The following is a 27,869-nucleotide window of genomic DNA, read 5'->3' on the forward strand; positions in this document are numbered from 1 at the left end:
TCCCCTTCGTATATTTTATTTATATTTGTCTCTGTATTTATATATGTGTGTGTATGTGTGTGTGTGTGTGTGTATATATATATATATATATATATATATATATATATATATATATATATATAATATTCTGTAACTCTGTAACTTCTGTTGGTGCTGTGCTTTTTGGAAATCAAATTTCCCAGAGGAACCCACCCGAGGGATTAATAAAGTTCAATCTTATCTTATCTTAACTAAGGAAGATTAAAAGGACTTCTACTGACTGGCTAAGAAGAAACGGAAAAGCTGCACGGCAGGATAGGCTAAGGAGATGGAAATGCACTAAAAAGTGAGGAGTGTCTTGAAAAGATGGAAAGAGTATTTTGGAGGAGCTGATGAATGAAGAAAATGAGAGAAAGAAGACAGACGGAGGTGCCTGAGGAATGGAGGTGAAGTGTACCATTGCTGGAGTGGGTGGAGCGGTCAAACAAAAGTGTAAGCGAAGGTTTACTAGATGGTTGTGAGAGCTGCTGTGATGGTTTGGAGATGGTGGCACTAATAAAATGTCAGGCAGCAGAGCAGAAGACTTTATGATTTTCATCAGCAGTGACCAGAATGGAGATTAGAAATGAGTACATCAGAGGGAGAGCTCAGGTCAAATGGTTTGAGGTGCTTTGGACATTTACAGAGGAGGGATAGTAGATACTGGACAAAGGATCCTGAAAATGGAGCTGCCAGGAAAAGAGCAAAACCTTGGAGGTTCATGGAAATATGAGGACATGCAGAGGACTGGTGTAACAGATGCTAGGGACAGGACGAGAGCATCCAGACAATCAGCCAAAGATTTCAAACTTTCTGTTTGGTGATTTAAAAGGAAAATTACTTTTATCCCAAATCAATGTGTGTGCCCATTGGGTAATCTAATAAATAGTGAGCCAACATAACTTAACGCATAAGTGAAATTTTATTAAATAGTGGTCATTTACAATACCACATCATAGGAAATAAGTCACTCATTGCATAAAGATGAAGCCACCTTCAGATTTCACACATACAAAAAAGAAAACACAAAGGACACACAATCACATTTAGCTTGCAATTTAAGGCAGAAATATTTTGTTTCATGACCCAGTGTTTTTGTTCATTGCAGATAAGAAGTCCAAAACTTTTATGAGCAGAGATTTTCTCCTTTTTGTTATTGCTTTTTGTAACAAGCCTCCCAACATTTTTTGGTGACATCTGTGACTTTTGAGAAGTTTGCTGCAGTGGTTTTCACAGAAGATTATGTCACGTAATTGGAATAATCGTATTATTTATTCCAATAAGGCCTGCTTCAATTTAGCCAAACTAATGTAAGGTTATCCTTGAAAACCCACAGTATGGCTTTCCTCATTTACAAACATTTTTTAAAAAGAAGCTTAAGTTGCTTTTTATGATTTCATTTCACAGCACTTGTTTTGCAAACGTAAGAGTGCTCCGAATCTATCCAGCATACGAACCATATCGTTTACTCATCTACACAGCAGATAAATGTCAAAATTGTCATGCTTTACATTGACAGGAAGTCTTCAGGCCTGCACACACCATGCAGTCTGTCGCACAATCCAAAGTGCAGGAAAAGAAACATTTTCCTTTCACCCGATAAGGATGCAGTCTTTAAGGTGGTTTCCCTCCCCCACTGTCCTGGATAGCAGGTGAGCAGGTTCAGGGTCTTCACTGAGATTTACTCCTCATTTCCTCCGTTTCATTGGAAAAATGAGAGCACAATAAGACTACAATGATTTGGTACATGTTCCTTTACATAACCACTAAACTTTACTCCATTAAGCACACAAAGTTTGTGGTCCCAGAAAATCTCTGCCTGGGATTCAGGCTCCTTATTGTGTCCAGGGATGCGGGGTAAGTGGTGAGGTGCGTGGATCTGCAAAAAAAAGAAATCTCCACAAATGGGCTGACTCTTCAGACTTGTCCTGAATTATTCTCTGCATGTTTTGCTGTGACAAACAACCAGCGGCACAGTGACCGCCTTCACAATGCCAGCTGCTCTCGATCAAGGTTCATCTTTTGGAAGAAGGCCTTTCCAAACTCATAGCTGCTTATCATAACAGCGCAGGCTGGGGCCACTTTGATCACCCTGGGCATGAAACCTGGGGAAAATAAACATGTTATTTTTATGCAAAGCACACATTATAAGTTTCAGTTGGCATACAATCGGATAAATGTGTACCTGCAAAAAGGCCCCTGTAGCCCAACTCGGCCCGTATTTCCTTCATGATGTGCCAGGTGGATGACGTTCTCTTCACAGAAACTAGAGGGCATAAGAAGAACATCAGTATGTAAATTTCACACAACGTAAGTGCCTACATCATGAACGCATGTCATGTGCAGACCTCCCAAAGTGTCCATCTCTCCCAGCTCGATCTGTCTGCGAGTCTTCACAACATCGAAGGGCAGCGTCAGGATTGCAGCGATCTAAACACAGCAGACGGAAAGAGTCATAAACTGTGCTATATGCAATATGACTAAGTGCCAGTTTAGTTCAGGGCAACACAGGAAACATTTACTCAGCAATGATTGGTTTACTGGGCAGTAAGAGCCATCACAAAAGGAGTTAGATACACATCTGCATGAATGTTTTACAGGCAGCAAAGTTAGACTTTTATTCCCTTAAACAATGGATCTGTAGAGTTTCAGACTCTTAATGTTTCTGCACAAAGATCAGTCCATAAAGAAAACAAACAGTGCAGTATTGCAGACATTGGTGCATGTTACGTGGATTTCCACCATGATTAAAAGTTCTTTTTCATGAATTGCAGTAGATGTTAGCTGTACTTGAAAGGAAACTATTTATATCACCAGTTGGGTAATTATTGCTCGAGTAACATCACAGTGTGAATGTGTGACCGACACTGGCCTGATTCCCCCAAGTTATCCAATGCAGTCTCTCAGACTTTGGTATCAGGTGCTTTAGTGTTATAAAGTCATTCACATAAATTTATGAGCATGGTAATCGCAGTAGGTGAGCAAAAGAAAGCACTGTTTTCCATAGCGGCACATTTTTTAAAGTTTATTATCATTTGGGTTCAAGCAGAAACTAACTCTGCTTCAGCGATATCAGTACAGGTGTCAGATATCCTAACATTTAACATGCTTAACAACTGTAACAAAGGGCAGGTGTGCAGAGTACTCACTGCTCCAGAAACAGCTCCTGCAGTAAAGCTGATAGAGAAGTTGGCCTGAGGAACTTCAGACTGTTCACAAAGCCGGGCCTTCACCATTTCATAGTTAAACCAGTACAAAGCTGCAAACACAGAGATTGGTAATTTGTTACTTTGGTCCACATTAGAGTCAAACTACTGTCTTTTCAGCTGCTCTTCTGTGGATTTCTACATTTAGAAATTCTCTGAAATAAACCAACACTTAACTTTGACCAGTACGAGCTCCTCATCAGCAGCACGCTAGAGAATTTATGGAAGCCAATCGCTCTCCGTGTCCCAATTACCAGGACAAAGAGCAGCATAAATTGACGTTTTTACTTCCTCCTTATCAAAATAGTTAAATGAAGTGGAAATAGAAGCCTTACAGTCAATAAATACTGGTAAAGAGAAAATCTATTCTGCAGCTCAAATGCGGTGCAGTAAAAATTAAGCACAATGCTACACCTATTTTGTTACCAGGGGGCCTCTATAAGATTTTCAAGGCGAAAAGGGTTAGAGGTTATTATGGGAGACTAAATCGAAGGTCTAGGATAAATGTTCTCCTTGTCAAATCCGTGGAGATAATTTATGATTTATGGCAGTGAGCTTCATAAGCTTATGGTTATGAGGCTTCTGGAAGAGTTTCATCGATGACAACAAGGAAAGAGTCCTATTTTAACAAAAAGACGTCTGTTTAGAACAGACGGAAGGGAGTGGTGGAATAACAATGCTGCAGGAGTGGTTAGACAAGTTTCTGTGGCGCACTGGTAGGGATGGGTATCGAAAACCAGTTCTTGTTGAGAACCAGTTCCCACTGTTTCAATTCCTTGGAATTGTTTGCCATTTTTGCAAACGATTCCCTTATCGATTCCAGTCGCCCCGAATTACGTTACCACGTTGCGGAGCGTCATTTACCTGGCAGGAAACACGGCACCTAAGCAGCTCAAACGCTCAAAAGTTTGGTTATATTTTACGAGAACAGATGACAACAGGGCAACTTGCAATACTTGCAAAGTAGATATTTCATTTAAGGGAGGAAACACTACGAATATGCAAAAGCATTTGCTCACAAAACACATGATAACCTTAGATGAATGTCGTGTTTTTAATTCCGCTCCGGACTCGTGAATCTCAACCCAGCAGCAGCGGTAACGTTTGCACGTCCTCTCCCGTTAATGCGGCAGGTAAATAATCAACTAACAGTGCATATTATGTTAGCGCGATCTGCCTTATTACAAAACCTGCCATTACTGTGCATTTAGGTGACCATGATGAGACAGACAGAGTCTGGCTCAGATGCTGCCAGTTCTCGCTGCAGTCTACCGGTAGCGTCTCCTTTCAGGCCAGGATAGACGAATGTCACCGAGCAGTGACTAAGTTTGTGGTAAAAGGCTTGAACACATTTGCCACAGCAGATGCCCCCGATTTTCATTAAGTGAATGTGTTTAATTGTAGGCAGGGACATTACTGGATATTCTTGTGTAATTGCTACTGAATAATTTATGTTATACTTTGTTATTGCTAGAGAAGAATATTTATTTTACATTTACAATTTTTTTTCCTGGGGACCCTGTGACACCCCATTGATCTCACTGTTGGGTTTGTAAGGCCATGTTACTCCTAAATTTCTATCTTGTTCAAAGAGAAGATATAAAACAAACTTCTGAGCTAATCGACCTTAGTGTTCTCCTTTTTTAAAAAGAATCGATAAAGAATCGAATCGTTAAACAGAATCGAAAATGGAATCGGAATCGTGAAAATCTTATCAATACCCATCCCTACGCACTAGCATGTTAAGTGTAATCAACATGATGTGTCACACCTGAAAAGGGTACATCTCTGAGAACGGTGGGTCCCCAGCCCCTCCACAGGGACAGAAGTCCATTCTGGGCCACAGCAGAGCGGATACATGTCCGCAGCTCGCTGTAGGACAGCTGACGGGACTGCATCTTGGTCCTGACCAGTTCCAGTGGGCTAATCACCGTCACGGCTCCCACTGCAAAACAGACACAAAGGTTTCACTTAAAGAGCACTGTCAGTACTTTGCTGTGATTTCTGTGTGGGGAGCTTTTGTTTTATTCCATGCACTTACATCTGGCAAGACCCCCAGCAACAAGAGGGACATGACTGCCCTGAAGACCCACACCGAATGTCAGGAAGTCCCGCAACTGGTCGTAGCAGGTGAAGTAAATGACAGTGGCAGGTACTGCCATCACCCTGTTAACATAAACAAACAAAGGTTTCGAACAGAGGAACTGCACACTTTGCAACATATCAATGGAAAGTTCTCATAAAATTATAATAATATGCAAATTTTTTTACTAGAATGAGACTGACGTGTCAGGTACTAAAATGCAGCTTTAGCGCAAGGAAGTACTTTATTAAACCAAGTTCTGCTATTTATTTTTTGTTTTTTTAATTTCTTCTCTTTTCTCCAAGACACTCCCGGTTTCCTTTTCTCTAAAACTCAGTGATATTTAATTCAGTTGAAGCTATGCACATTGAGTGCAATGCTCCAAATACTACACTCTTTCAAAATAAAACTGTACTTACTTAAAGTTTAAGAAATTTAATTCTGAATTTAGGTCTTCTTACACTTCAGTTCTGTGTCTATTCTACGAGTACTGAAACTTTACTAGATGTTACTCACAAAGTTGGTGGTAGCCCGCTCCACAGAGACCGAAGACCTTCATGGCGAGTGATTTTCACAAATGCATCCTGTCGCACAAACAAAAAACAAAAAAGAGAGCTTATATGATGTTAATTGTAAACCAATTGTAGGAAAAACAAAGCCACTAATGCATGACTACTCACAAGAGTCCCGCTGAACTGAGTTGGCTTTTTGTACCAGCTGGTGCAACTGGTTCTATTCTGACAAACATAGATGTGATCCATCAGCCCATTACAATACAGGAAACACTTCCCTGTGAGGAGGCACATGAGGTGGTCAGAGGAAGAGAAAACCACACTCAGATTATTAGCTATTAAAAAGACAAACAAACAAAAAACAACTATGATTAAAAAACAAAATTAGCACATCTCACAATAGCAATGTGAAACTACAAGTGTTTCCTAAACTGAGTCACACAAGCCTTCACACAGGAGAGAAATGTCATTAATAATACAGGCAAAAGCAATGACCGCACAGCTGCTCTGTAGATAACACAGTCCTGTCCTTGCCTCTGCCGGTTTATTTAGTGCCGATTACCGAGAAACCTTTCAAATAAAGTCTAAAAAAAAAAAAAAAAAAAAAAAAGGAGGCAGAATTCACATGAATGTATTTACAAGGGGAACTTTCTGTTTTCACTACCAGAAGACATTTGTTTTTAAAGCAGAAAACCAGGTATGCTAATCTACATCTGATCAAGTGTTAGCAACGGCGGGGCAAATACTTACACTTGGAATGACGTGAGACACCATCCCACGGAGCAGAAAAAGACGCTGAAGCTATGAAAGCGAAGGACAGAGCACAAACACAGGAGGACAGGTTTAGTGGGGTTAATGTTAAGAGCAAAGCATCACAGTAAAACATGTTAAAAGCAAACTCAGTAAACCACAAAAGAACAAGAGGTCCTACCTTGGTGGAACGGTGTCTGCTGAGCCTGCAGCCTGATCTTCACAACGTCTAGTGGCGTGACTGCAAACACAAGAATGAATTTAGTTATCACAACCACACAAGAGCTGATAAACAATTAACTGAGTGCCAATGCTAAGACACAGAGAACAACTCCAGCCTTTGTTTCTTTCTCACCAAACAGAGATGTGATGAGGGCTCCAGTGCCAGAGGCCAGCATCTGCTGCACTGGAGAGATCGCAGCCACGGGGCCACTGCCGCCTCGCTCGCCCATCCTGCCAACCTGTCAAGACCAAGAGAAACAGCATGTCACACCAAGGTTTCAATCACATTAATATTTAAAACCATAGCTTTAAAAAATGCTCTCCACCCTTAAAAAAGTTGTAGTGGTTCAAACATGGTCTTGCACTTAAACTAATTGATCAATTATCAGCAGCAGTTTGAGATTAATTTAATAGTTATTATTCAATAACCTGTCTAATCCTTGCAGTTCTGGAGTCAAGAATAGTGTAATTATGTTGTAATACCCATCTTGAAAAATAAACTACAACTAAAAGTTTTCAGACAATAAAAACTTGGGTCAAAAAGCTAAAAAAGCAAATCTAAATGTGAAATTTAAAAGTATAATTACACATGTGTGAGAATGTAAACTGAGATAACACGAGGTGTATATTAACTAAACTTGACAGAGCTGCCTTACCATTTTACACAACACTATCTCCCTGTTATGTAAAACTGTGAGGAAGGAGTGTCAGTGACTCAAAGGATCAGTAACCAAACACTGAGTTTGCAGCTGGATCAGTATCCGGTTAGATCACAATTCCTAGTGTGTGACTCCTGCTCCTGAGAGCCTTCAAATTACTGTCACTAAAACCCTTTTAAAAAGTCTTTTCAAGTTTCACAGACTTTGTATTCGTCTCCATGCATTACGAAGAGTTAAACTGTCATATAATGCTCAGAATTCACTCTGAGAAGCTTGAATTTAAGGAAATTAAGAAATATAAACCAGACAAAACTGGAAGCCAGGTTTCTTTTTTTGGGCTTATTTATATGATGATAAAAAGAAACAACTTAAAGGAAGTGGAACATCTGGAGGAGGAAAAGCACTGTTATTGACAGTATTTCAGTTCATTGTTAAGACACAGTTCATCATTTCTATTTGACACAAATTTAAGTGCAAAAAGAACAACTATGTGAGTAGGAAGGGTGAGTCTACAGTAGGTGGAGTTGTTAAAGCATTATGATAACTTATCTATAACACGCATGCCTTGTCTTCTTGCCCACTCCTAAATGATGGAGCATGTTGCAGAAAAAAAACCCAGACAACTTTGTTTAAACAAAATAAAGTTAAAGAAAACATGCACTGCATTGTGAAAACTTCCTTACTGTGTAGTTGACCTCTGCTTCCTTGGCTAACTTTATTATAGTTTAGAGTGACAAGAATAGCCCTCAGCCTTGGTCTTCCCAATAAGCTTCTTTGTCTGGCCAAGTCTCCTTCCACCAAGTGCCCACAACACACATGCAGCTCAACAGCTCCTTCTCCCTTTTTAATCTCTCTTACACAATGCTGCATGGATAATTGTCACGTCTGACGCCAGATAAACATTTCACATGTGCTGACAGAACATGAGAAACTGCAGATTACATGCTTCTCTGCAAACAAAACAAAACAAAACAAAAAAACTGCTGCATAACACAGCGGATGCACGAAGACATCGCGTGCTAGGACATTGTGTTCTTTCCCCCACTTAAGTTAGCTGACTTTGGTTGTAATAGAATTAAAACATGTGAAGTCCAGATAGATAAGAGGAGGAATAGCTGCCTTTCAAGGCAGCTGTGAATGCAGTGATCACATTCACTGAAGCAAACCTTTCTGAAATGTGCTGTCAGCCACCTGCGTTTCACTGCACATTATCTGAGTCGCTAGCTAGCTAGCTGTTTACAAGCGACGTTTCTCACCTCTGCTTTAGCTATGAGCGTTGCCGGGAAACACACAGGTGTCTTCACCCATATCAGTTAAGAGCTACACCATTCTGCCGTGCTTCGTCTGATTATTCGGGTGCTCCACCGTGGATAACCCGTAAACATCTTGTTGGAGGCAGCTTAGCTCGCCTCAGAGTGCAGGTTACAAGCTATGCACGTCGACTTCATAATCATGAACGCGCAGTCATGGGCGTATCATAACCGCAGGAGGCCTGTGCGCATGATTTGTAGATCCGGACTGATCAGGAATGGACTCGCTTGGCCCCGCCCCGCCGCCCCCCGCCCCCCCCCCCTGTCGCTACCGTTGCTTTGGCGCCACCTGGAGGACCCATTGCACTTCGCTGACACATGAAAAACAGTTTTTCCGTTAGTCAGGCGTATCCGTATCCTGAACAACGAAGCATCACACTTTACACAAGAAAAAAAAGGGACATCCATTCATTACACTGTAATTAAAGTGCCGCGTTTAAATCCTCCCAGACGTTTACATTGATAAATAAACTGTAGTCAACATGATTTATGAAAGGGTTACAAAATAAAGACATGATCTATTTAGCATGACTTTGCTTTATTCTGTCTCCATTCCAATTAACCCGCTACTTTTTCTTCAGTTACAATATCTTGATAGAAGTGTTATGTTATAAGATAAGATAAGATAAGATAAGATAAGATAAGATAGAACTTTATTAATCCCTCGGGTGGGTTCCTCTGGGAAATTCGACTTCCAAAAAGCACAGCAACGACCGAAGTTACAGTTACAGAATTGTTATATATATATATATATATATATATATATATATATATATATATATATATATATATATATATATATATATATATATATATATATATATATATATATATATATATATATACACACACACACACACACACACACACACATATATAAATACAGAGACAAATATAAATAAAATATACAAAGGGGATAAATAGAATAAATAGGAATAAAAAATAAAAATACAAGTGAATTGCACATTTCAAGTATTGAGTCTATTGCACTGTTGACTATTTACAAAAAGTATTGCACAAGGTATTGTACAGTGAGGTGAAGAGGCACTACAGCTTAGTTGTTCCCCCCTCCTTTGTCCTCCTGTTTCCCCTCCCTCTCCCCTCCAGAGAGGAGTTAAACAGTTTGATGGCGTGTGGGACAAAGGAGTTTTTAAGTCTGTTAGTTCTTGTCTTGGGGAGAAGCAACCTGTCACTGAACAGACTCTTCTGATTGTTTATGGCCGTGTGCAGAGGATGCCCAGCATTGTTCATAATGTCCATCAGTTTCTTTAATGTCCTTATAAGTTATGTTGTGTGTCTGCTGTCCTCTTGGCCAAATGTCTCTTGAAAAGTAGATAGATAGATAGATAGATAGATAGATAGATAGATAGATAGATAGATAGATAGATAGATAGATAGATAGATAGATAGATAGATAGATAGATAGATAGATAGATAGATAGATAGATAGATAGATAGATTAAGAGTCACTTTTGCAAAAACCGAAATTGCAAATAGTATTATTGTTATTATTATTTTTGACAGATTATAGACAAAAAACTCTTGCACAACCGTCTGAATATGGCCGATCATTTTCGGGCAAATACCGGAAACTTTTTGGCAGCCAAACACTGTACCACACAAACAGCGTGATATCGTTAGCAATCCGTATTTTCTTATTAGTCACAGGCTCTTATTGCATTTTTAATGGCTGTAAATAAATATGCTTCTTTGAAATTCTCAACTATGCCTGTACTACGTTGTTTTATGAATATTAAAAACTGATTCATTGAAGAGACAGAGCTGGCGTTAAAAGGTGTACAGCAACATTAAGGCACCTCCTCTCCCTCCCCTTTCGGGGTGTGTTCAAGACTGCAGGCTATCATTTGTGTCATTTTGTGGCGAGACTCTTGTGAAACACCTGCTCACAACAGCCCTTCTGTTCATTTTTTTTCAATAAAGGTAAGAGCATCAAAAACTTTATTTCGTCTATCATTGCATTTATGCATGTATCGGTGCGGGCCTTATAAAAAGCTGTTTTAAGTTTCACAGTCTGTGTATTTATCTTGCAATATAAAGAGTTCAACTGTGTCGCTCAGAATTTCCCCTGAGAGGCTAGATTTTTAGGTTAAATAAGGAATATAAACCAGACGAAAGTGAAAGTGGATTTATTTCATTTTAGACTGTGCATTTGTTTTGCTTATTCATATGACGATAAAAGAAACATCTTCAATAAAGTTGAACATCTGGAGAAAGAAGAAAACCACTATTTTGTCAAAGACAACATTTGAGCTCAGTGTTTAGACCCGGTTCATCACTTTTATTTGACATTTTCCCTTTAAAACTCGAACCGAGCTGACCAGATAGCCGAGATTCGGTTTTTTTGGAGACAGACATAAGGAATATAACGAGACACCACTGGCATGACTGCCCGAGCATGGTTATCAAACTCTTTGTGACCTGATAAGATCAAGAATGTGTGCAGAATTTTAATGTACAAATATCATTTATCGTGGTGGTCAGTGAAAGAGAAATCCCCCCCTTCCGCCAGTTTCACTTTCCATTTGTGTGCCTTTTGCTTTTCCCCCTCCAGATGCAGAAGTGGGTTGTGATCTGCTGGGCCGCCCTGGCTGTGGTTGGTGCTGATGTGTGTCCAGATGGAGGGCTGTGTAAAGAAGGGGAAACCTGCTGCAACAGCCCAGCAAACGGTTACGGGTGTTGCCGATATGAAAACGTAAGGCCAGGTGTTATTATACCATCATGCAACTTGAGTGTTCACGACAATGTAATTATATTTATTGTACTTGTTTTAATTGGCTTCCTTTTTGCAGTAAGAGTGGGGGGGGGGGGGGGACCCCAACGGATATCCATTTGGGTTCATGTTCTGCTAGTAACTCATTTAAACCAAGTTTTGATGTATGAAAATCTCACAATCTCTAAAAACAAAACAAAAAACAAATGTATAGAAACGTTTCTGAGAGACGTCGGACATCTACAATTATAATCAGAAGAAATGATTGCTGTTATTGATGAGTTGGTTTACTTAAAACCAGAATCAGACCTGTTGTAAATTATTTTGCTATATGACATTTGTTTAAATCAATAAAAATCTATTAGCTTTATATATTAGTATGAACAGTTTCATTCACATCAACTAAATGCATTCCTATAGACTAAAAACAGCCCAGCTTATTAGTCATCAAGTATGTAAATATTAAAGAGTAAAATGTGTAGTGTTCACATCTTCATGGTAACTGGACAAAATCTTCTATAGATTTCTGTTTTAAAATAACTCCAAAAGTGCAAAAGGGAGGAATTCCATCCTAACCTACTGAGCAAAGCTGCAGTACGTCACCTTCAGTGTAGGTAAATTGTCCCTTTGTCTATAGTTAAATGTACATGTGAGATAACCCTTCACTTATACTTTAAAGTAAATATAATTATGCAGCGATACTATTCACCCTCAGCTGTGTTTTACTACTTTGAAATCCAGATAGAAGGACGTGCCGCTTTCCCTCAATGTGATAGCTGTTTCAAACTTTGGTAGTCAAAGTGTTTCTACTACTGCTGTCTCCTCAGGCTGAGTGCTGTGATGATCACATCCACTGCTGTCCAGAGGGCACAGTCTGTAATAAAGCCTTATCTGGCTGTATTAATACCACCCTGACCATCCCCTGGGTGAAAAGAACCCCTGCTGATCAGCCCAAAGTCTCTAAAGTAAGCGTCGTCACACGTTAGTTGTTTTCTGTCACAAAGTCAGATTAAATAATCGTGGTGGATTAAAAGAAGTAATACTGTCCTCTTTCCCACCTTCTGACCACTCAGTCCTTCAGGATGATCAAGACATACGAGAGTCAGGAAGACGACAACATCTGCCCCGACCTGTCACGATGCCCTGCTGAGTATTCCTGTCTGAAGGGTTTGACGAAGTTTGGCTGCTGTCCTCTAACTCAGGTAAGCTAACCACCACAAATAAGACGTGCTTCACATACTTAAGTAGCACTGAGTGGAAAAACAAAGTGAGTGATGACACTAATCTTTTATTTGTGGTTCATTCCTTTGAAGGAATCTTGAATCTAGGAGGGGATTTCCATACATACACACCGATCAACCACATGATTAAAACTCGTTATTCTAATATTGTGCAGCCAAAAGAGCTCTGATCAGAAGGGGTACTCACTCAGGGTCTCTGAAAGTTTTCACTACCAGGAAATTGGTGGCAGAGTTAGTCTGCAAATTTTTGGGTGACTGGTACATATCAGATTAACTTGCATATGATTACTAAGTACATGGCAACAAGATGGTTGTCTATTCACTTCACCTGTCAGTAGCTTTGATGTTTTGGATAACAGGTTCACGTATTTTGTCCCCTTGTCATATTTAGTTATTGTCATATTCATTTCCAGCATCATCTCACTTCCTTTAAAGCTCCCTGGTTGTTACTGTACTTTGGGTACGGCATGTTTAAACATCTTTCACTTCTGTTTTGCATCTTGAATCACACCACTATAACAAAGGTCGGTGCTGAACAACATAGTACAGTTTGGTAAAACTACACCTCCCTTCTCTTTGCTTTTCTAAAGAGTCACTCTAAATAAATCTTAACTTTTTTTTGCAAACTGCATTTAAGCTGTTAACAACTCCACCTGCTGTTACAGAACATCCATTAGGAAAGCTATGGATATTTCCCTTACCCACCCCACAGGCTCTCGTGGGAAAAAGTAAAAAGATGTCTTTATGTCACTGGGTTACAGTAGGAAGTCGAATCTATTTAAACAACATGCACTTTAGAAGACTTTTGTTTATCATCTTGAGTCTTCTGTTTAAAGGGAAAGCTCTAACAGAAATTGGCTCAGATCTACAAATCCTTTTGTTATGTATGACCAATACTTCAGTATCTTTCACCAGCACCAACGCAACAATTATTTATGTCTCGTCTCATTTTTTTTTTCTGCTTGTATTTTATTTTAATTTCAATTTAGGGATTTATCTTTTTTAATTTCCAGATTTATAGCTAACGGTCTTTCAACTGATAAACAGCAAAGTCCCTAACCATTTAATCGATGCCATGAAAAAGACACTTGCACAGTGATAGAGCTTACTTCCTCTCAAAAGAGGATCTTTCTTTGATGCTTTGTTTGCATAGCTGGTTGACCCACTAAGCTTCTACACTTTACCGAGGACATTCAGTGCTTTGGAATAGATTTTTGCTCTTGTTACAAGTTTAATGTAAACTTACCTGCCACTTAATTAGCTACACCTTCTAGCTTGGTCAAGCCCCTCATTTCAAAAAGCCAAACCTCCATGGCGCATAACATGCTTGTTGTATAATTGCAGTCTCCTCATATAACAAGCACCTTTAGTTACTAACTAAATATCTTTTTGCATCTTGAACTTTGCAAAGAGATGTTTCTCAGAGATTCTGGTACATTGACATGATAACATCAGATTCAGATCCATGATGTAAACCTCCTCTTCCACCATATTCAAAAAGTGTTCTGTTGGACCCAGATTTATGACTGTGGAGATCTTTTGAGTGCATTGACCTCATTGTCATGTCAAGAAACTACGTTGAGCTGGTCTGAGCTTTTGTGGTGTGGTGCATTAACCGGCTGGAGGCAGCCATCAGGAGTTAGGTATATTGCAGCCATACGAGGATGGACACGGTCAGCAGCACACAGGCTGTGGCATTTAAAAGATATTCAGTTAGTACTAAATGCACCACGAAAACATCCTCCAAACATCACACCACCACCAGCTTTAATATATTAGTAGAATGGCAGCTGAAAAAGTGTCCCTAATAAACTGGCTGGAGATTGTAAAAGCGGTTTCTGCTTGCACTAAAACAGCAGCTGGTCGTTTGTTACTCTTTATTTCACTGAACCTTTTTTCCTCTTTGAAATCTTTCATTTACTGCATGAATAGATAAACAGTTCCAATGCTTTTGTTTAATTCTTAATTCTTGATTTCCTCACTGCTATCAGGGAATCTCCTGCCCCGATGGCAAACACTGCTGCCCTGAGGGCCACGACTGCAGCTCAGACAGCCGAGGCTGCATCAAAAAAGGTTCAACTTCCCCGCCAAAGTATCATAATTCAGTCGTATCACTATTCCTTTTCCTGTTTTGAGTTTTGATGTTCATGTGATATTGTTGCAGAGCTCGTGGTTACAGTTCTATGCAGCGATGGCATTTCAGAGTGCCCAGATGGTACCACCTGCTGTGAAACAAATGACGGGAAATGGGCATGCTGTCCACTATCAAAGGTACAAAATGCTACTCCATACCATGAGTGAGATCATGAATGACAAAAAAGTCAAATTATGGATTTGCATGTCCTGCATTGACGTCCAGTTATCGTGACTTAATGGTGTTTTATTATTTTCCATGTGAACAGGCCGTGTGCTGCGCTGACAAGATACACTGCTGCTCTGAAGGGACCACATGTGATGTCGAGCATTCCAAATGCATTGACTCTTCTACCAAGAAAGAGATGCCAATGTGGGCAAAGCTCCCTGCCAGAGTGAGAGCAGCTTGGGAAAACCAGAAAGGTCAGAAATTTTTAATAGACTGTTTTGCTGTGAACGTTAAGCTTAGTTCCTTGTTCTCACTAAGTATTTGAAAGTGTGTGTGTGTGTGTTTATCTTAATCTTTGTGTTTTTCTGTTCCCAGAAGAAGTGCCAGTTGAAGCAGTGAATAACACAGGAACAGAAAACGCCCCCAAAGTCACCACAGCCAATCTGCTTCCTCCATCTGGTAAGACAGTAAATGTGTCATCAGTTGCTAAGGCAGCTGCAGGTGAGACTATCCCCATGAAACAAATAATGTAGAACAATGAGACTGGAAAAAAAAGCACATGATTTATCACAAGACACATAAAGGTGATTCCATCTCAAGTTTCAACATCTTAAAATGACTGCTGAGAATTTTTTGCTTCGTATGTCAAATGCTTTCCAAGATATTATTTTTTAAAAGGTGGTCCACTGACTCACTTTCGGGCCATTTTTTTTGGCATTGTCGGTTTTTAGGTGTGCCAGTGCGTGCATGATTAATGGTTCAGGTAAATCTTTTTTTCTCTTACCAGTTTCATTATTTCCTGGTAATGACAAGACAAATCTGGCGCTGATAGGCAGGTCTATCCAGCTATAATTAAATGTTGCAACACCCCGTCTTCAATGAATGTTTTTGTTTGGTGGTAGTTTTTCCCTTACCAAGCCTGCTAACTATTACAACATATTTATAATGCTTGTTCAGAAACATCACTGTAACTCATGAAAAACGTCAAAATATTACAGTGCAGGCAGCCCAGTTTGAACTTTTAATATGATATTGAAGGTAAAAGGGGGAGCCGCTGCAACGACCCACTCTGAAATCAGTGGAAGCATTTTGGTGGGACAAGCCGGAATGCTAAGAACAAATAACGCACAGATACAGATACCTGCTAAGTAACATGCAAATAGAATTTTACACTTTTTGGATGTGCTGTTACTACAAATAACCACACAGAAAGCCACATTTTTTATTTTTATGTGTCAATTCTTGTGTGTATTAAAAAAACAAAAACAACTTTGTATGGCAAGTATGGTCAAGAGGTCCAGTTCTGTGAATCAACAGTTTAGCAGTCCTGTCTGCATTCACCAGTCACTCAAATCAGCCACAGCCTAACTTTAAGTTTCAATAAACAATAAATAATCTAAACTCTTACCAGAAGAGCTGAAGCTGTTATAGCTGCAAATGGTGGGCCGACATCATATTAAACCCTTTGGGTTAAGAACAGGATGTCACTGAAGTTCATATGCGTGTGAAGAGAGATGAGTGAATACTTTTGGCAATATACATCATTGGTTCTGCTGTTAGTCCAATATGCATTTTCAATTCAAATATATATTTTTAATGTGATGATTTTTGTTGCAATGTCATGGAACAAAAAAACACTGAGGCTGAGGGGCAGAAACCTGAAGCACCACATGGTTTGTTTGACAGATCAAACTTGACAGTCAACCTTTAAAAGTACTTGGAAAAAGGAGAAGTTTTATTTTTAAAGAATGGCTTTTGTAGCATGACATCTAAATTGTTCCAGTATGTGTGACTGTATTGGTAAATACTTCCTCATATAACACAGACTGCTCCAAACTGACTCTGATTTGGCTACAAGAGAAAGGAATAGTGGTGAATGCAGCTGTCTTAATATAACAGTGCTTTTGCCTGCATTACTTCTGCCCAAAACAGCTCTGTTCCTCCTCAGTTCCTGCCAACTATAAATGAGTTATATCTTTATTTAGACAGGAATTATTTATCTTTCCTCCATGAGCCAATCAAATGGTTCACAATAAATTCGCTGTGTTTTGTGCACAGCAGGACACACATCTCTGATTAGCTTTAACTATGGTGCATCCTCTTCATTCTCATATTTCCACCATTTGGTCTGAATTTAATGTCATCATTACATCTCTATCATGGTACAACACAAATGACCGTATTGGAGTCATTTGGACAGTTGCCCCTTGTGACTTAAAGCAGGCTTCTTTAGACCAAGGAAGTTATTCAATTCAGTTAAAGTTTTAGTACAGTTTTATTTATATAGCACCGATTCAAAACAAAAGTCGCCTCACTATAAGCTTTATTAAAAGAAATGTTTTAACAGTAAACACGGTGTTTGCCCCCTCAATCCAAACTGGGATTGAGGGCTCCCAGTCTACTTCGAAAAACCCTACGAACCACAAGTAAACCTGCAGTCCGAAAGTGAAATGCACTATTGGAATAATATGGTTTTATGAGGTGTGGATAACATATGACAGGCCCTGATCATTCAGGACTTTGTGTTTCAGGAGAAACATTTTATATTTAATTTGCAGTTGTGTAATTGTTTTAGTCTTTTATTTAAATACAATTAAAATGTTTACAGTTTCGAGTTCATGAATTCTTAGTCAGAGAATGGATGTCTTTACTGACAGGTATTTAAGTAAAACAAAAATATTGAAAGACGTGTCCCTAGTCTGTGGTAAATTATACTAGTTTTTATGTTATATGCATTTTTTTACTGTCATAACTCAGAAATAATATTTAATTGATTGGGGCGTCTTCATTTTCTTTAATTTTGTTCGTGTTCAAACTCACTGACAACTGACATTGCTCCATAACACTGCGAGTGGTCAAAGAGTGCACCAGGTAATTTTAGTAATTATAACATGGAACTGTTATTGTCGTCAATTCCAAATTTGACAAAATCTCATGATGATCTCGCTGGTTGTTCGTATCACTTATCAAATGGTTCATGAGGATGATTATTACATTCAGTCAGTGGAAGTGAGGGCTCACAACGATGGCAGTCATGAAACATTAGTGGATTAATTTTTTTCTCAATGTCTTTTCTCCAGCAAACGATGTTCCATGTGACGATACATCAGCCTGTCCTGATGGCACCACCTGCTGTAAAACCCAAGAAGGTGGCTGGGCCTGCTGTCCAATGCCAGAGGTACAGTATTACCATCTATACATCCATTTTCTTAGCTGGCTTCCTTTGTTGGGAGAGGAAGAGGGGAGAGAAGATGGGTGATGGGATGGCAGGGCACAAGCATCAAAGCCCTGACTGCCATTTATTTAACAGTTTCTCTTTAGCATTTCAGGTGTTTTTAGTATATTGACAGCTTTCTGTCTGTGCTGTGATTTCATTTCCAGGCTGTTTGTTGTGAAGACTTCATACACTGTTGTCCCAAAGGGAAGAAATGTAACTTGAAGGCTCAAACCTGTGAAGACGGCCTGATCTCTGTCCCCTGGGCCAAGAAGGTTCCTGCAATCATAAAGCAGAAGGTAGAGGTGAAGGATGTTCCATGTGACGATACATCAGCCTGTCCTGATGGCACCACCTGCTGTAAAACCCAAGAAGGTGGCTGGGCCTGCTGTCCAATGCCAGAGGTACAGTATTACCATCTATCCGTCAATTTTCTTAACTGGCTTTCTTTGTCAGGCTTGGAGGGGCAAGGGGAGGGCAGGGCAGGGCACAAGCAAACATCAAAGCCTTGTCTGATATTTATTTAACAGTTTCTGTTTAACATTTCAGGTGTTTTTAGTATATTGACAGCTTTCTGTCTGTGCTGTCATTTTGTTTCCAGGCTGTTTGTTGTGAAGACTTCATACACTGTTGTCCAAAGGGGAAGAAATGTAACTTGGAGGCTCAAACCTGTGAAGGCGGCGTGATCTCTGTGCCCTGGGCCAAGAAGGTTCCTGCAATCATAAAGCAGAAGGTAGAGGTGAAGGATGTTCCATGTGACGATACATCAGCCTGTCCTGATGGCACCACCTGCTGTAAAACCCAAGAAGGTGGCTGGGCCTGCTGTCCAATGCCAGAGGTACAGTGTTACCATCTATCCATCCATATTCTTAAACACTTGTCCACTTCATGGATGAGGGAATGGCTTGAACCTATCCTGGCTCTCATGGGATGGGATAAGGGGCAGATTACACCTTGGATAGGTCTCCTGTCTATTGCAGGGCTAACACATACCACACAGCCTCGTCTCACATGTGTTTCAAAGTTCCTATTTATATATGTAACTACTTGTAGTTTAAAGTGTTTTTTTATCCTGTAATTTCATTTCCAGGCTGTTTGTTGTGAAGACTTCATACACTGTTGTCCCAAAGGGAAGAAATGTAACTTGAAGGCTCAAACCTGTGAAGACGGCCTGATCTCTGTCCCCTGGGCCAAGAAGGTTCCTGCAATCATAAAGCAGAAGGTAGAGGTGAAGGATGTTCCATGTGACGATACATCAGCCTGTCCTGATGGCACCACCTGCTGTAAAACCCAAGAAGGTGGCTGGGCCTGCTGTCCAATGCCAGAGGTACAGTGTTACCATCTATCCATCCATATTCTTAAACACTTGTCCACTTCATGGATGAGGGAATGGCTTGAACCTATCCTGGCTCTCATGGGATGGGATAAGGGGCAGATTACACCTTGGATAGGTCTCCTGTCTATTGCAGGGCTAACACATACCACACAGCCTCGTCTCACATGTGTTTCAAAGTTCCTATTTATATATGTAACTACTTGTAGTTTAAAGTGTTTTTTTATCCTGTAATTTCATTTCCAGGCTGTTTGTTGTGAAGACTTCATACACTGTTGTCCCAAAGGGAAGAAATGTAACTTGAAGGCTCAAACCTGTGAAGACGGCCTGATCTCTGTCCCCTGGGCCAAGAAGGTTCCTGCAATCATAAAGCAGAAGGTAGAGGTGAAGGATGTTCCATGTGACGATACATCAGCCTGTCCTGATGGCACCACCTGCTGTAAAACCCAAGAAGGTGGCTGGGCCTGCTGTCCAATGCCAGAGGTACAGTATTACCATCTATACATCCATTTTCTTAAATGCTTGTCAATTTCAGGGTTGGCGGGGAGAGGGGAGGGCAGGATGAACACATATTACACAGCTCTGTCTGCCATTTATTTAGACATTTCTGTTTAAATGTATAATTACTTGCAGTTTAAGGTCATTTTAGTATATTGATGGTATTCTGTTCGCCCTAATTCCAGGCTGTTTGCTGTGAAGACTTCATACACTGTTGTCCCAAAGGGAAGAAATGTAACTTGGAGGCTCAAACCTGTGAAGGCGGCGTGATCTCTGTGCCCTGGGCCAAGAAGGTTCCTGCAATCATAAAGCAGAAGGTAGAGGTGAAGGATGTTCCATGTGACGATACATCAGCCTGTCCTGATGGCACCACCTGCTGTAAAACCCAAGAAGGTGGCTGGGCCTGCTGTCCAATGCCAGAGGTACAGTGTTACCATCTATCCATCCATATTCTTAAACACTTGTCCACTTCATGGATGAGGGAATGGCTTGAACCTATCCTGGCTCTCATGGGATGGGATAAGGGGCAGATTACACCTTGGATAGGTCTCCTGTCTATTGCAGGGCTAACACATACCACACAGCCTCGTCTCACATGTGTTTCAAAGTTCCTATTTATATATGTAACTACTTGTAGTTTAAAGTGTTTTTTTATCCTGTAATTTCATTTCCAGGCTGTTTGTTGTGAAGACTTCATACACTGTTGTCCCAAAGGGAAGAAATGTAACTTGAAGGCTCAAACCTGTGAAGACGGCCTGATCTCTGTGCCCTGGGCCAAGAAGGTTCCTGCAATCATAAAGCAGAAGGTAGAGGTGAAGGATGTTCCATGTGACGATACATCAGCCTGTCCTGATGGCACAACCTGCTGTAAAACCCAAGAAGGTGGCTGGGCCTGCTGTCCAATGCCAGAGGTACAGTATTACCATCTATCCGTCAATTTTCTTAACTGGCTTTCTTTGTCAGGCTTGGAGGGGCAAGGGGAGGGCAGGGCAGGGCACAAGCAAACATCAAAGCCTCGCCTGATATTTATTTAACAGTTTCTGTTTAACATTTCAGGTGTTTTTAGTATATTGACAGCTTTCTGTCTGTGCTGTCATTTTGTTTCCAGGCTGTTTGTTGTGACGACTTCATACACTGTTGTCCAAAGGGGAAGAAATGTAACTTGGAGGCTCAAACCTGTGAAGACGGCCTGATGTCTGTGCCCTGGGCCAAGAAGGTTCCTGCAATCATAAAGCAGAAGGTAGAGGTGAAGGATGTTCCATGTGACGATACATCAGCCTGTCCTGATGGCACCACCTGCTGTAAAACCAAAGAAGGTGGCTGGGCCTGCTGTCCAATGCCAGAGGTACAGTGTTACCATCTATTAATTTGTCTTGATGCATGCCTAATCATGCAGGTACCGTCAAGTGGTCTTAAATGTACACCCTGTTGATGTATCTTCGGTACACTATACAGACTTGGTGTAGATTCCCCGGGCATAGCCTGTGGCATGAAGTCCGGTCAATAGTATTGCCTTGTTGTAACTGCTTCAGACAATCTATCACCCTCGTAATGGGAAGGGGGCTAAGGAAAGCTCCAGCCAATCCAGGAGAGAAGGACAACTGGTTGCCTAAGCGAAAATCCTTAGTGATCCATTATGTGTCAGGAGGATCGTAACAGTTGAAACAAATTTTTTTTAAACGCTGCGTCTCTGTGGCTTTAAAACCCCAAAACACGGTGGACCAAAAATTGGCCCACCCCAAGGATCAGGTCCCCCGACACAAACAGAATAATTTAGTGTACACTGTTAGGTGACAGGAGGATTGTCATGATTTATATCATGGGGGAACCCAAACAACCTGTGGCGAAACCGTTGGCACAACACAGAAGAGCTAACTCGTCAGGCCAGGACTCCGCAGTCTATTTACACCTACAGGTCAATGGACACTCTTTCAGTGATGAGGATGTACACATCCTGGACAGTGAGGAACACTCGTTTAAGCGGGGATTCAAGGAGGCTATTTGGGTGAAAAGGGAAAGACCATCTCTGAATCGAGGGGGAGGTCTAAGGGTACATCTTTCACCATCGTACAATGCTGTGATTACAGCCTTCCCCAACTCTCTGTGACTGGAGTGGTTGTTAATCAATAGTCATGACAATTTGCATAGTAACGATCAAGGAACTGACCTCACAGCCCATTGTTCATTCAGTGGGCTAGTTTCAGACATTGTGCAAATGTACTGTTTATAAGGTTGGGGAAACCTGCAGTCAGCTGAGACCGAAGAAGTCACTTGGATGAGTGATGAAATGTTTCTCCCACTGAAAACGCTACGTCCAGATGAGCAGAATCAAACTTCTGGGGCATCTATTAATTCATTTCCCTAACTGCTTTACTTTGTCAGGCTTGAAGGGTAAAAGGCAGAGGAGGCGAGGACAGGGCATAAGCATACACCACAGCCTCGTCTGATATTTATTTAACAGTTTCTGTTTAACATTTCAGGTGTTTTTAGTATATTGACACCTTTCTGTCTGTGCTGTCATTTCATTTCCAGGCTGTTTGTTGTGACGACTTCATACACTGTTGTCCCAAAGGGAAGAAATGTAACTTGGAGGCTCAAACCTGTGAAGACGGCCTGATCTCTGTGCCCTGGGCCAAGAAGGTTCCTGCAATCATAAAGCAGAAGGTAGAGGTGAAGGATGTTCCATGTGACGATACATCAGCCTGTCCTGATGGCACCACCTGCTGTAAAACCCAAGAAGGTGGCTGGGCCTGCTGTCCAATGCCAGAGGTACAGTATTACCATCTATCCATCCATTTTTTTAAATGCTTTTCAATTTGGAGGAGAGAGGGGAGTGCAGTGCGAACAAACACTACTGAGTCTCGTCTGCCATTTATTTAGACATTTCTGCTTAAATGTATAATTACTTGCAGTTTAAGGTGTTTTAAATATATTGATGGTGTTCTGTTTGCCCTAATTCCAGGCTGTTTGTTGTGAAGACTTCATACACTGTTGTCCCAAAGGGAAGAAATGTAACTTGGAGGCTCAAACCTGTGAAGACGGCCTGATGTCTGTGCCCTGGGCCAAGAAGCTTCCTGCAATCATAAAGCAGAAGGCAGAGGAGAAGAAAGTTCCTTGTGATCACACAGCAGCCTGTCCTGATGGCACCACCTGCTGTAAAACCCAAGAAGGTCGCTGGGCCTGCTGTCCATTGCCAGAGGTTAGCATTGGACTGAAATCGGTTTTTAGACCACATTTCTCAAAAGTACTTTATTAACACACACAGAATGTCAAATTTACACCAAACAGAAAACTGTTGGTAACCTAAAGTTCCGTCACTCTGGATGGCTGCATGCAGCTATCACCAGGAACCTGTTAGTTAAAGGAGCTTAAACTGCTGTACGTGCTGTATGTCCTGCATCTTTTACAAAAACTGAAGACCACTTGAGTATCATATTGATGAGGTAAAAGTTGACTTACAGTGACAAAGCTACCAATACATGCCTAAGCATGTTGCTGGCTAAGTTACAGCTAGTAAAGCGAATATTCTTTACACCACCACGGTGACACAGTGGTTTCGTGGTTGATGATGGAGTGATGTAGATAAAGTGTACAGAAAATAAAGAGTCTGTGGTTAAAAATGTGACTTGTTAAGAGTGTAAAATTACTCTGAGGTCAGTAAGACTGGACAAGTGCGTTGTAACGGTGAGTGTGTTACATGATTTACTGCTGCACCCACTTTACTTAAAAACAAAAGAAAGTTCTGTGACTGCACTAACCCTTGTCTTTGCTAGCCTCTGCACAGACACAGTTTGTTTGTGTAGTGCGTGACAAAAAATAAAAGCAGGTTGTTGTATTTCTAGAAATATCAAATAATATCTTTAATCTACATTGCATTTAACCTGTTTTATTTTTGTCAACATTGCTCTGCCAAGCATTGTCAGGCTTCTGTTTGTATTTGAACTTGACTATCTGTGACTGACTGCACTTTTGTCTTTTTGCATAAAAGGCGGTCTGCTGTGACGATCACAAACACTGCTGCCCGAGCGGCACCACCTGTGACCCGACCGCCGTGTCTTGCAATGGCCCATCAGGCTCAACTCCCATGCTACAGAAGGTACCTGCGTTCACTACTGAAGCACCTACTACTGTGCAGCCTACAACTGAGAGTCCAACAACAAGCGCTAAATCGGAGGAGGAGGACAAAGAAGAAGAAGGCATGATTAACTGTGATGCCCACACCAGCTGCCCTCAGTCGACCACCTGCTGCTACATGAAGAATTTTAAAAAGTGGGGCTGCTGTCCGCTGCCTGAGGTGAGCTCTGCTTTTTCACAGCATCACTGACCTCGTGTCTCCTCCATCTGTTATTAAACATCAATATGCAGCAGCCCAGCGCATATTTGTCGCAGTTTAATTTTATAATGACAGGAGGACATACAGAAAGTGTCAATAAGGTCTTGTTCTCATCCATCTTTTCTAAAATGGTTGCTTCTATTGGCAGTCATTGGAAGAGTCAACATTAACGTCACTATTACTTTGCATCCTAACAATGCTTACACGTATGTGTCACATCTATGAGTCATACTTCCACTCCTGATATAAACGGCGGTTTTGGAAGAGAATGCAAATTTGTAATTTTTTTCACACAACACAATTGAGGCAGTTGATGTTTACTATGATTACCAGCCAGTCCACAAACACCAATCAAACATATTGCTTGAATAAGTTGTGCAGTACAGCACAGTTTCATTTGCAAAGCTGTTGTCATTTAATCCTCCAATATGTAAAGAAATGCTTCACTAACTCTACACTAACACACTGTCAGTTATTACACACCTTGGGCCGTCAGTAACATTTCCCAGGTTTTGAAAAAAAGCTTATTTTTACACCACAGTGGTTTTGTTGATGTCTTTTGTGTAGCTGAAGATTATTTGTCCTTCTACAATACAAGAAAGAGAAAAATCCAGTACAAGAAAATAAGATAGTTTAGATCATTTTAAAAGCCAACCTCTTTTAGGACCTGGCAAGATTCAAAACATCCTGAAGAAGTTGCAAGAGATCTTAAAAGAGGATTAGATGGTTTATTTTAGACCATGTGGTGTGAGGTATGTGTGTGAGTGTGTGTGTGGAGGGCGGGGGAACCACACAGATCACCAAGCAGTTTTTAGGCCGGCTGAGTTTTTTCATTCCTAAAACTTCCTTTGAAGCTTATGAAAGAAAAACCTGCCGCCCACACTGCAGTCACGGAAGATGTTAACTGAATGTCACCTGTTCATCAAGCCCCAAAAAAGCACACATCATCTTTAGCCCTAATTTGCATGGTGATATCCTGTTTTTCTGTTTCACATCTTTTCTCATATTCCTGTTGAGAACTGGCGACTTTAGCAGCTTACAGGCCACAGTCACTCAAATGAACTCGAATGAACTTTATTTTGGTTGCCACTCTGAATTTATAATAGTCATTTATAAACTGATGTGTCTTTAAGTTTCTAGAATAGAATTTCAGCATCTTCTTCAGACTCTCTATAACCTTTATATATACACCAATGAAAAAAGAAGTGAAACAGCAGAATTGATGAAGTGAAAGCCACTGCTCATGTTTTCACTTCTCCCCAGGCGGTGTGCTGTGAGGATGGGAGTCACTGCTGTCCTAACCAGTACAAATGTGACAATAGCCGCACGTCGTGCATAAAAGGAGAAGTTGTGATTCCATGGTACACCAAAATTCCAGCCATTACCAGCGACGAGGCCGAGCCCTACTCTGTCCAGTGCGAAGGTGCAAGCCAGTGTCCTGAACAAACCAGCTGCTGCAAGCTGTTCACAGGCGAGTGGGGCTGCTGTCCACTCAAAAATGTGAGTGCATGAAAATATCATATACCCTGGTAGCCGTCTCATCAGGTCAGGCTTTGCCTATGCAAACTGGGGACTATAATTTGCACCAACTATGTGTCTGCAGGCTGTTTGCTGTCCGGATAAGGAGCACTGTTGCCCGCAGGGTTACACCTGTGACATCTTATCCAGATCCTGCCAGAAGCTCATCATGATGCAGCTGGAGAGAGTCCCACTGACACCGGTGTATCTACTTGAGCCTCAACCCCAGCTCAGCCCAACAAAGCACAAAGACATCAAGTGCGATAAACAGACCAATTGCGGGCATGATGAAACTTGCTGCAGGACTTCTGCCACTTCCTGGGGCTGCTGTCCATCTTCTAACGTATGATTTACAGAAACTAGTCCTGCTTCCTTCCTCCTGCTTTATGTTAACTGTCAGGGAGAGCTGAGAACTGTCAGTAAGCCAAGGGCTCCAAAATTTTTCATATGCTTACCTCAGAAAAGGGAGGCTGCACCTCTTGACTGCCTTCAGGCTCACTGCTATTTTGAGATCACTCCTGGAAAGTCCAGTTTTAGGTCAGCAGATGAAAGTAATTTTATTTTACAGCCAAAGTAGTATTTCCTCATTTTGTACTATATACAGTAATTCCCTAGATTTCAGTTCCATCCTTCAGTGAAATTATAACCCTTTACACAGTTAGGTTACCTTTTACCAGACTGCAAACTCAACCATTTTACCCTCTAATTAGTTTGTAAACATATATTCACTGCTCGAGATTCAACATGAGCTCCATTGTAAACAAATTAGTAGGTTAAACCACTGTTGACATGAATAGGTTTTAAACTAATATGTTGTATAAATATGTAGGCCTCTAAACAGAGCCATAAGGAGAACTTTGCTACTTAAAAAAATTAGTGGTATTACTGTTGTGTTTTCATGTAATACTAAAAGGCAAATCTGTACTTACATTGCAGCATCTTTTTTTAAAAATGCCTTATAAAGCATCACAACGTCTGAATTGTGAGGTTTTGTGCCAATAAAAAGGGAGCGTGTATGAGTTAAGTAAACCATTCAGTTTTTTTTACAGACTTTCCTCCCTCTGTCCTCCCTCTAGGCGGTGTGCTGCAGCAACATGAAGCACTGCTGCCCGACCGGGTACACCTGTACGGAAGAAAACTCCTGCATCCAGAACTCCAAGCTTTACTGGCCCAACTGGCACGTGTTCGTCGCCAACAAAAAAAGAGCCCTAATTGTGTGAAAACACCACCTCTAAACTGTTACTAGTTTTAGTTTTTGCATATAACGCACTAATGGAGAAAGAATTCTACATTAATTTCAAAATGCTTTGTTTTTAAATGACACTTTGAAAACGATTTGCACCTCAGTTGCTAAGATGTTTGCAATCTTGAAGTTGAACATTTTGGTCTGAATGCACCTAATTATATAGATGACCGTGTGACTAATGTATTTAAGGAGTTATCTTTGTTATTCCAAGCACACTCAGTTTGTCACTTGAAATGCTACTCCATCCACAATAGAAGACAATCGAAACACTCCACTTGTCAGTCATCTGTTTCTTTAAGACTTGCTGCAGCTGCCTTCTGTTGAAAAGGTTATTTCTTTATCAATAATAATCAATCAGTCAAAACCTGATTCAATATCTTTCATCATTCTGAACATTCAGTCTGATCATTTAATGATTTTGTGGTGTAATTACTCATTAAATCTTGGGTTCATAATTTTGTGCATTGGATTAGTAATCTGTGTTAATGAGGCAAAGGTGAAGAAATTCATGCTTGGATGATCTTATCCTGTCAAAGTGTCACATTATCCATTAAATCAATAAAAAAGAAGTGACATTATTAAAAGTTGTCCAGTCACTTATTGTGGTTTATTAGAAAGGGCTGTGAAAAAAGAAAATGCAGTTTATGAATGCTGTTATATTTAGTTTTATATTTATTTTACAGTGCCAATGTC

General features: G+C 40.6%; 2 protein-coding genes across 7 annotated transcripts; one reads left to right on the forward strand and one right to left on the reverse strand.

Annotated features, from left to right (window-relative positions):
- Positions 1-921: 921 nt before the first annotated feature.
- slc25a39 (solute carrier family 25 member 39) lies at positions 922-8,916 on the reverse strand. Of its 4 annotated transcripts, none has more exons than XM_026164094.2 (12): positions 8,707-8,916; positions 6,925-7,030; positions 6,751-6,810; positions 6,570-6,620; positions 5,988-6,097; positions 5,824-5,891; positions 5,266-5,390; positions 4,996-5,169; positions 3,168-3,277; positions 2,367-2,448; positions 2,204-2,284; positions 922-2,123 (listed from the first exon to the last, which is right to left on the reverse strand). In XM_026164094.2, exons 2-12 carry the CDS (start codon positions 7,019-7,021, stop codon positions 2,005-2,007), a joined length of 1,077 nt encoding a protein of 358 aa, XP_026019879.2. In that variant the 5' UTR covers positions 7,022-7,030; positions 8,707-8,916; the 3' UTR covers positions 922-2,004. The 4 variants fall into 4 exon arrangements, with proteins under 4 accessions (XP_026019879.2, XP_080156238.1, XP_080156239.1 ...); XM_080300112.1 differs by having other exon boundaries at positions 5,988-6,154; positions 8,707-8,908; XM_080300113.1 differs by lacking the exon at positions 8,707-8,916 and adding an exon at positions 8,134-8,155 and having other exon boundaries at positions 5,988-6,154.
- A 1,689-nt stretch (positions 8,917-10,605) lies between these two features.
- Positions 10,606-27,760, forward strand: grna (granulin a). Of its 3 annotated transcripts, none has more exons than XM_080300114.1 (22): positions 10,606-10,701; positions 11,333-11,473; positions 12,319-12,456; positions 12,565-12,693; positions 14,724-14,805; positions 14,897-15,003; positions 15,135-15,288; positions 15,410-15,493; positions 18,115-18,212; positions 18,416-18,652; positions 18,850-19,086; positions 19,339-19,575; positions 19,828-20,064; positions 20,265-20,501; positions 20,754-20,990; positions 21,188-21,424; positions 22,612-22,848; positions 23,042-23,278; positions 24,068-24,373; positions 25,676-25,912; positions 26,016-26,273; positions 27,007-27,760. In XM_080300114.1, exons 2-22 carry the CDS (start codon positions 11,333-11,335, stop codon positions 27,148-27,150), a joined length of 4,011 nt encoding a protein of 1,336 aa, XP_080156240.1. In that variant the 5' UTR covers positions 10,606-10,701; the 3' UTR covers positions 27,151-27,760. The 3 variants fall into 3 exon arrangements, with proteins under 3 accessions (XP_080156240.1, XP_080156241.1, XP_080156242.1); XM_080300115.1 differs by having other exon boundaries at positions 15,413-15,493; XM_080300116.1 differs by lacking the exon at positions 21,188-21,424.
- Positions 27,761-27,869: the final 109 nt, after the last annotated feature.

This window comes from Astatotilapia calliptera, chromosome 4 (assembly GCF_964374335.1).
Source record: "Astatotilapia calliptera chromosome 4, fAstCal68.1, whole genome shotgun sequence".
Classification (NCBI taxonomy): Eukaryota; Metazoa; Chordata; class Actinopteri; order Cichliformes; family Cichlidae; genus Astatotilapia; species Astatotilapia calliptera.

Bases quoted from the DNA above. Each gene is read 5' to 3' on its own strand.
- slc25a39 (XM_080300112.1), bottom strand. From the start codon at position 7,021: ATGGGCGAGCGAGGCGGCAGTGGCCCCGTGGCTGCGATCTCTCCAGTG. The intron at 6,155-6,569 runs GTAAGTATTTGC...TCTTTTTAATAG, and splicing joins TGTCTCACGTCATTCCAAGT to CTAATAATCTGAGTGTGGTT. The intron at 5,892-5,987 runs GTGAGTAGTCAT...TTTGTGCGACAG, and splicing joins CTCAGTTCAGCGGGACTCTT to GATGCATTTGTGAAAATCAC.
- grna (XM_080300114.1), top strand. From the start codon at position 11,333: ATGCAGAAGTGGGTTGTGATCTGCTGGGCCGCCCTGGCTGTGGTTGGT. The intron at 11,474-12,318 runs GTAAGGCCAGGT...CTGTCTCCTCAG, and splicing joins GGTGTTGCCGATATGAAAAC to GCTGAGTGCTGTGATGATCA. The intron at 19,576-19,827 runs GTACAGTGTTAC...TTTCATTTCCAG, and splicing joins CCTGCTGTCCAATGCCAGAG to GCTGTTTGTTGTGAAGACTT.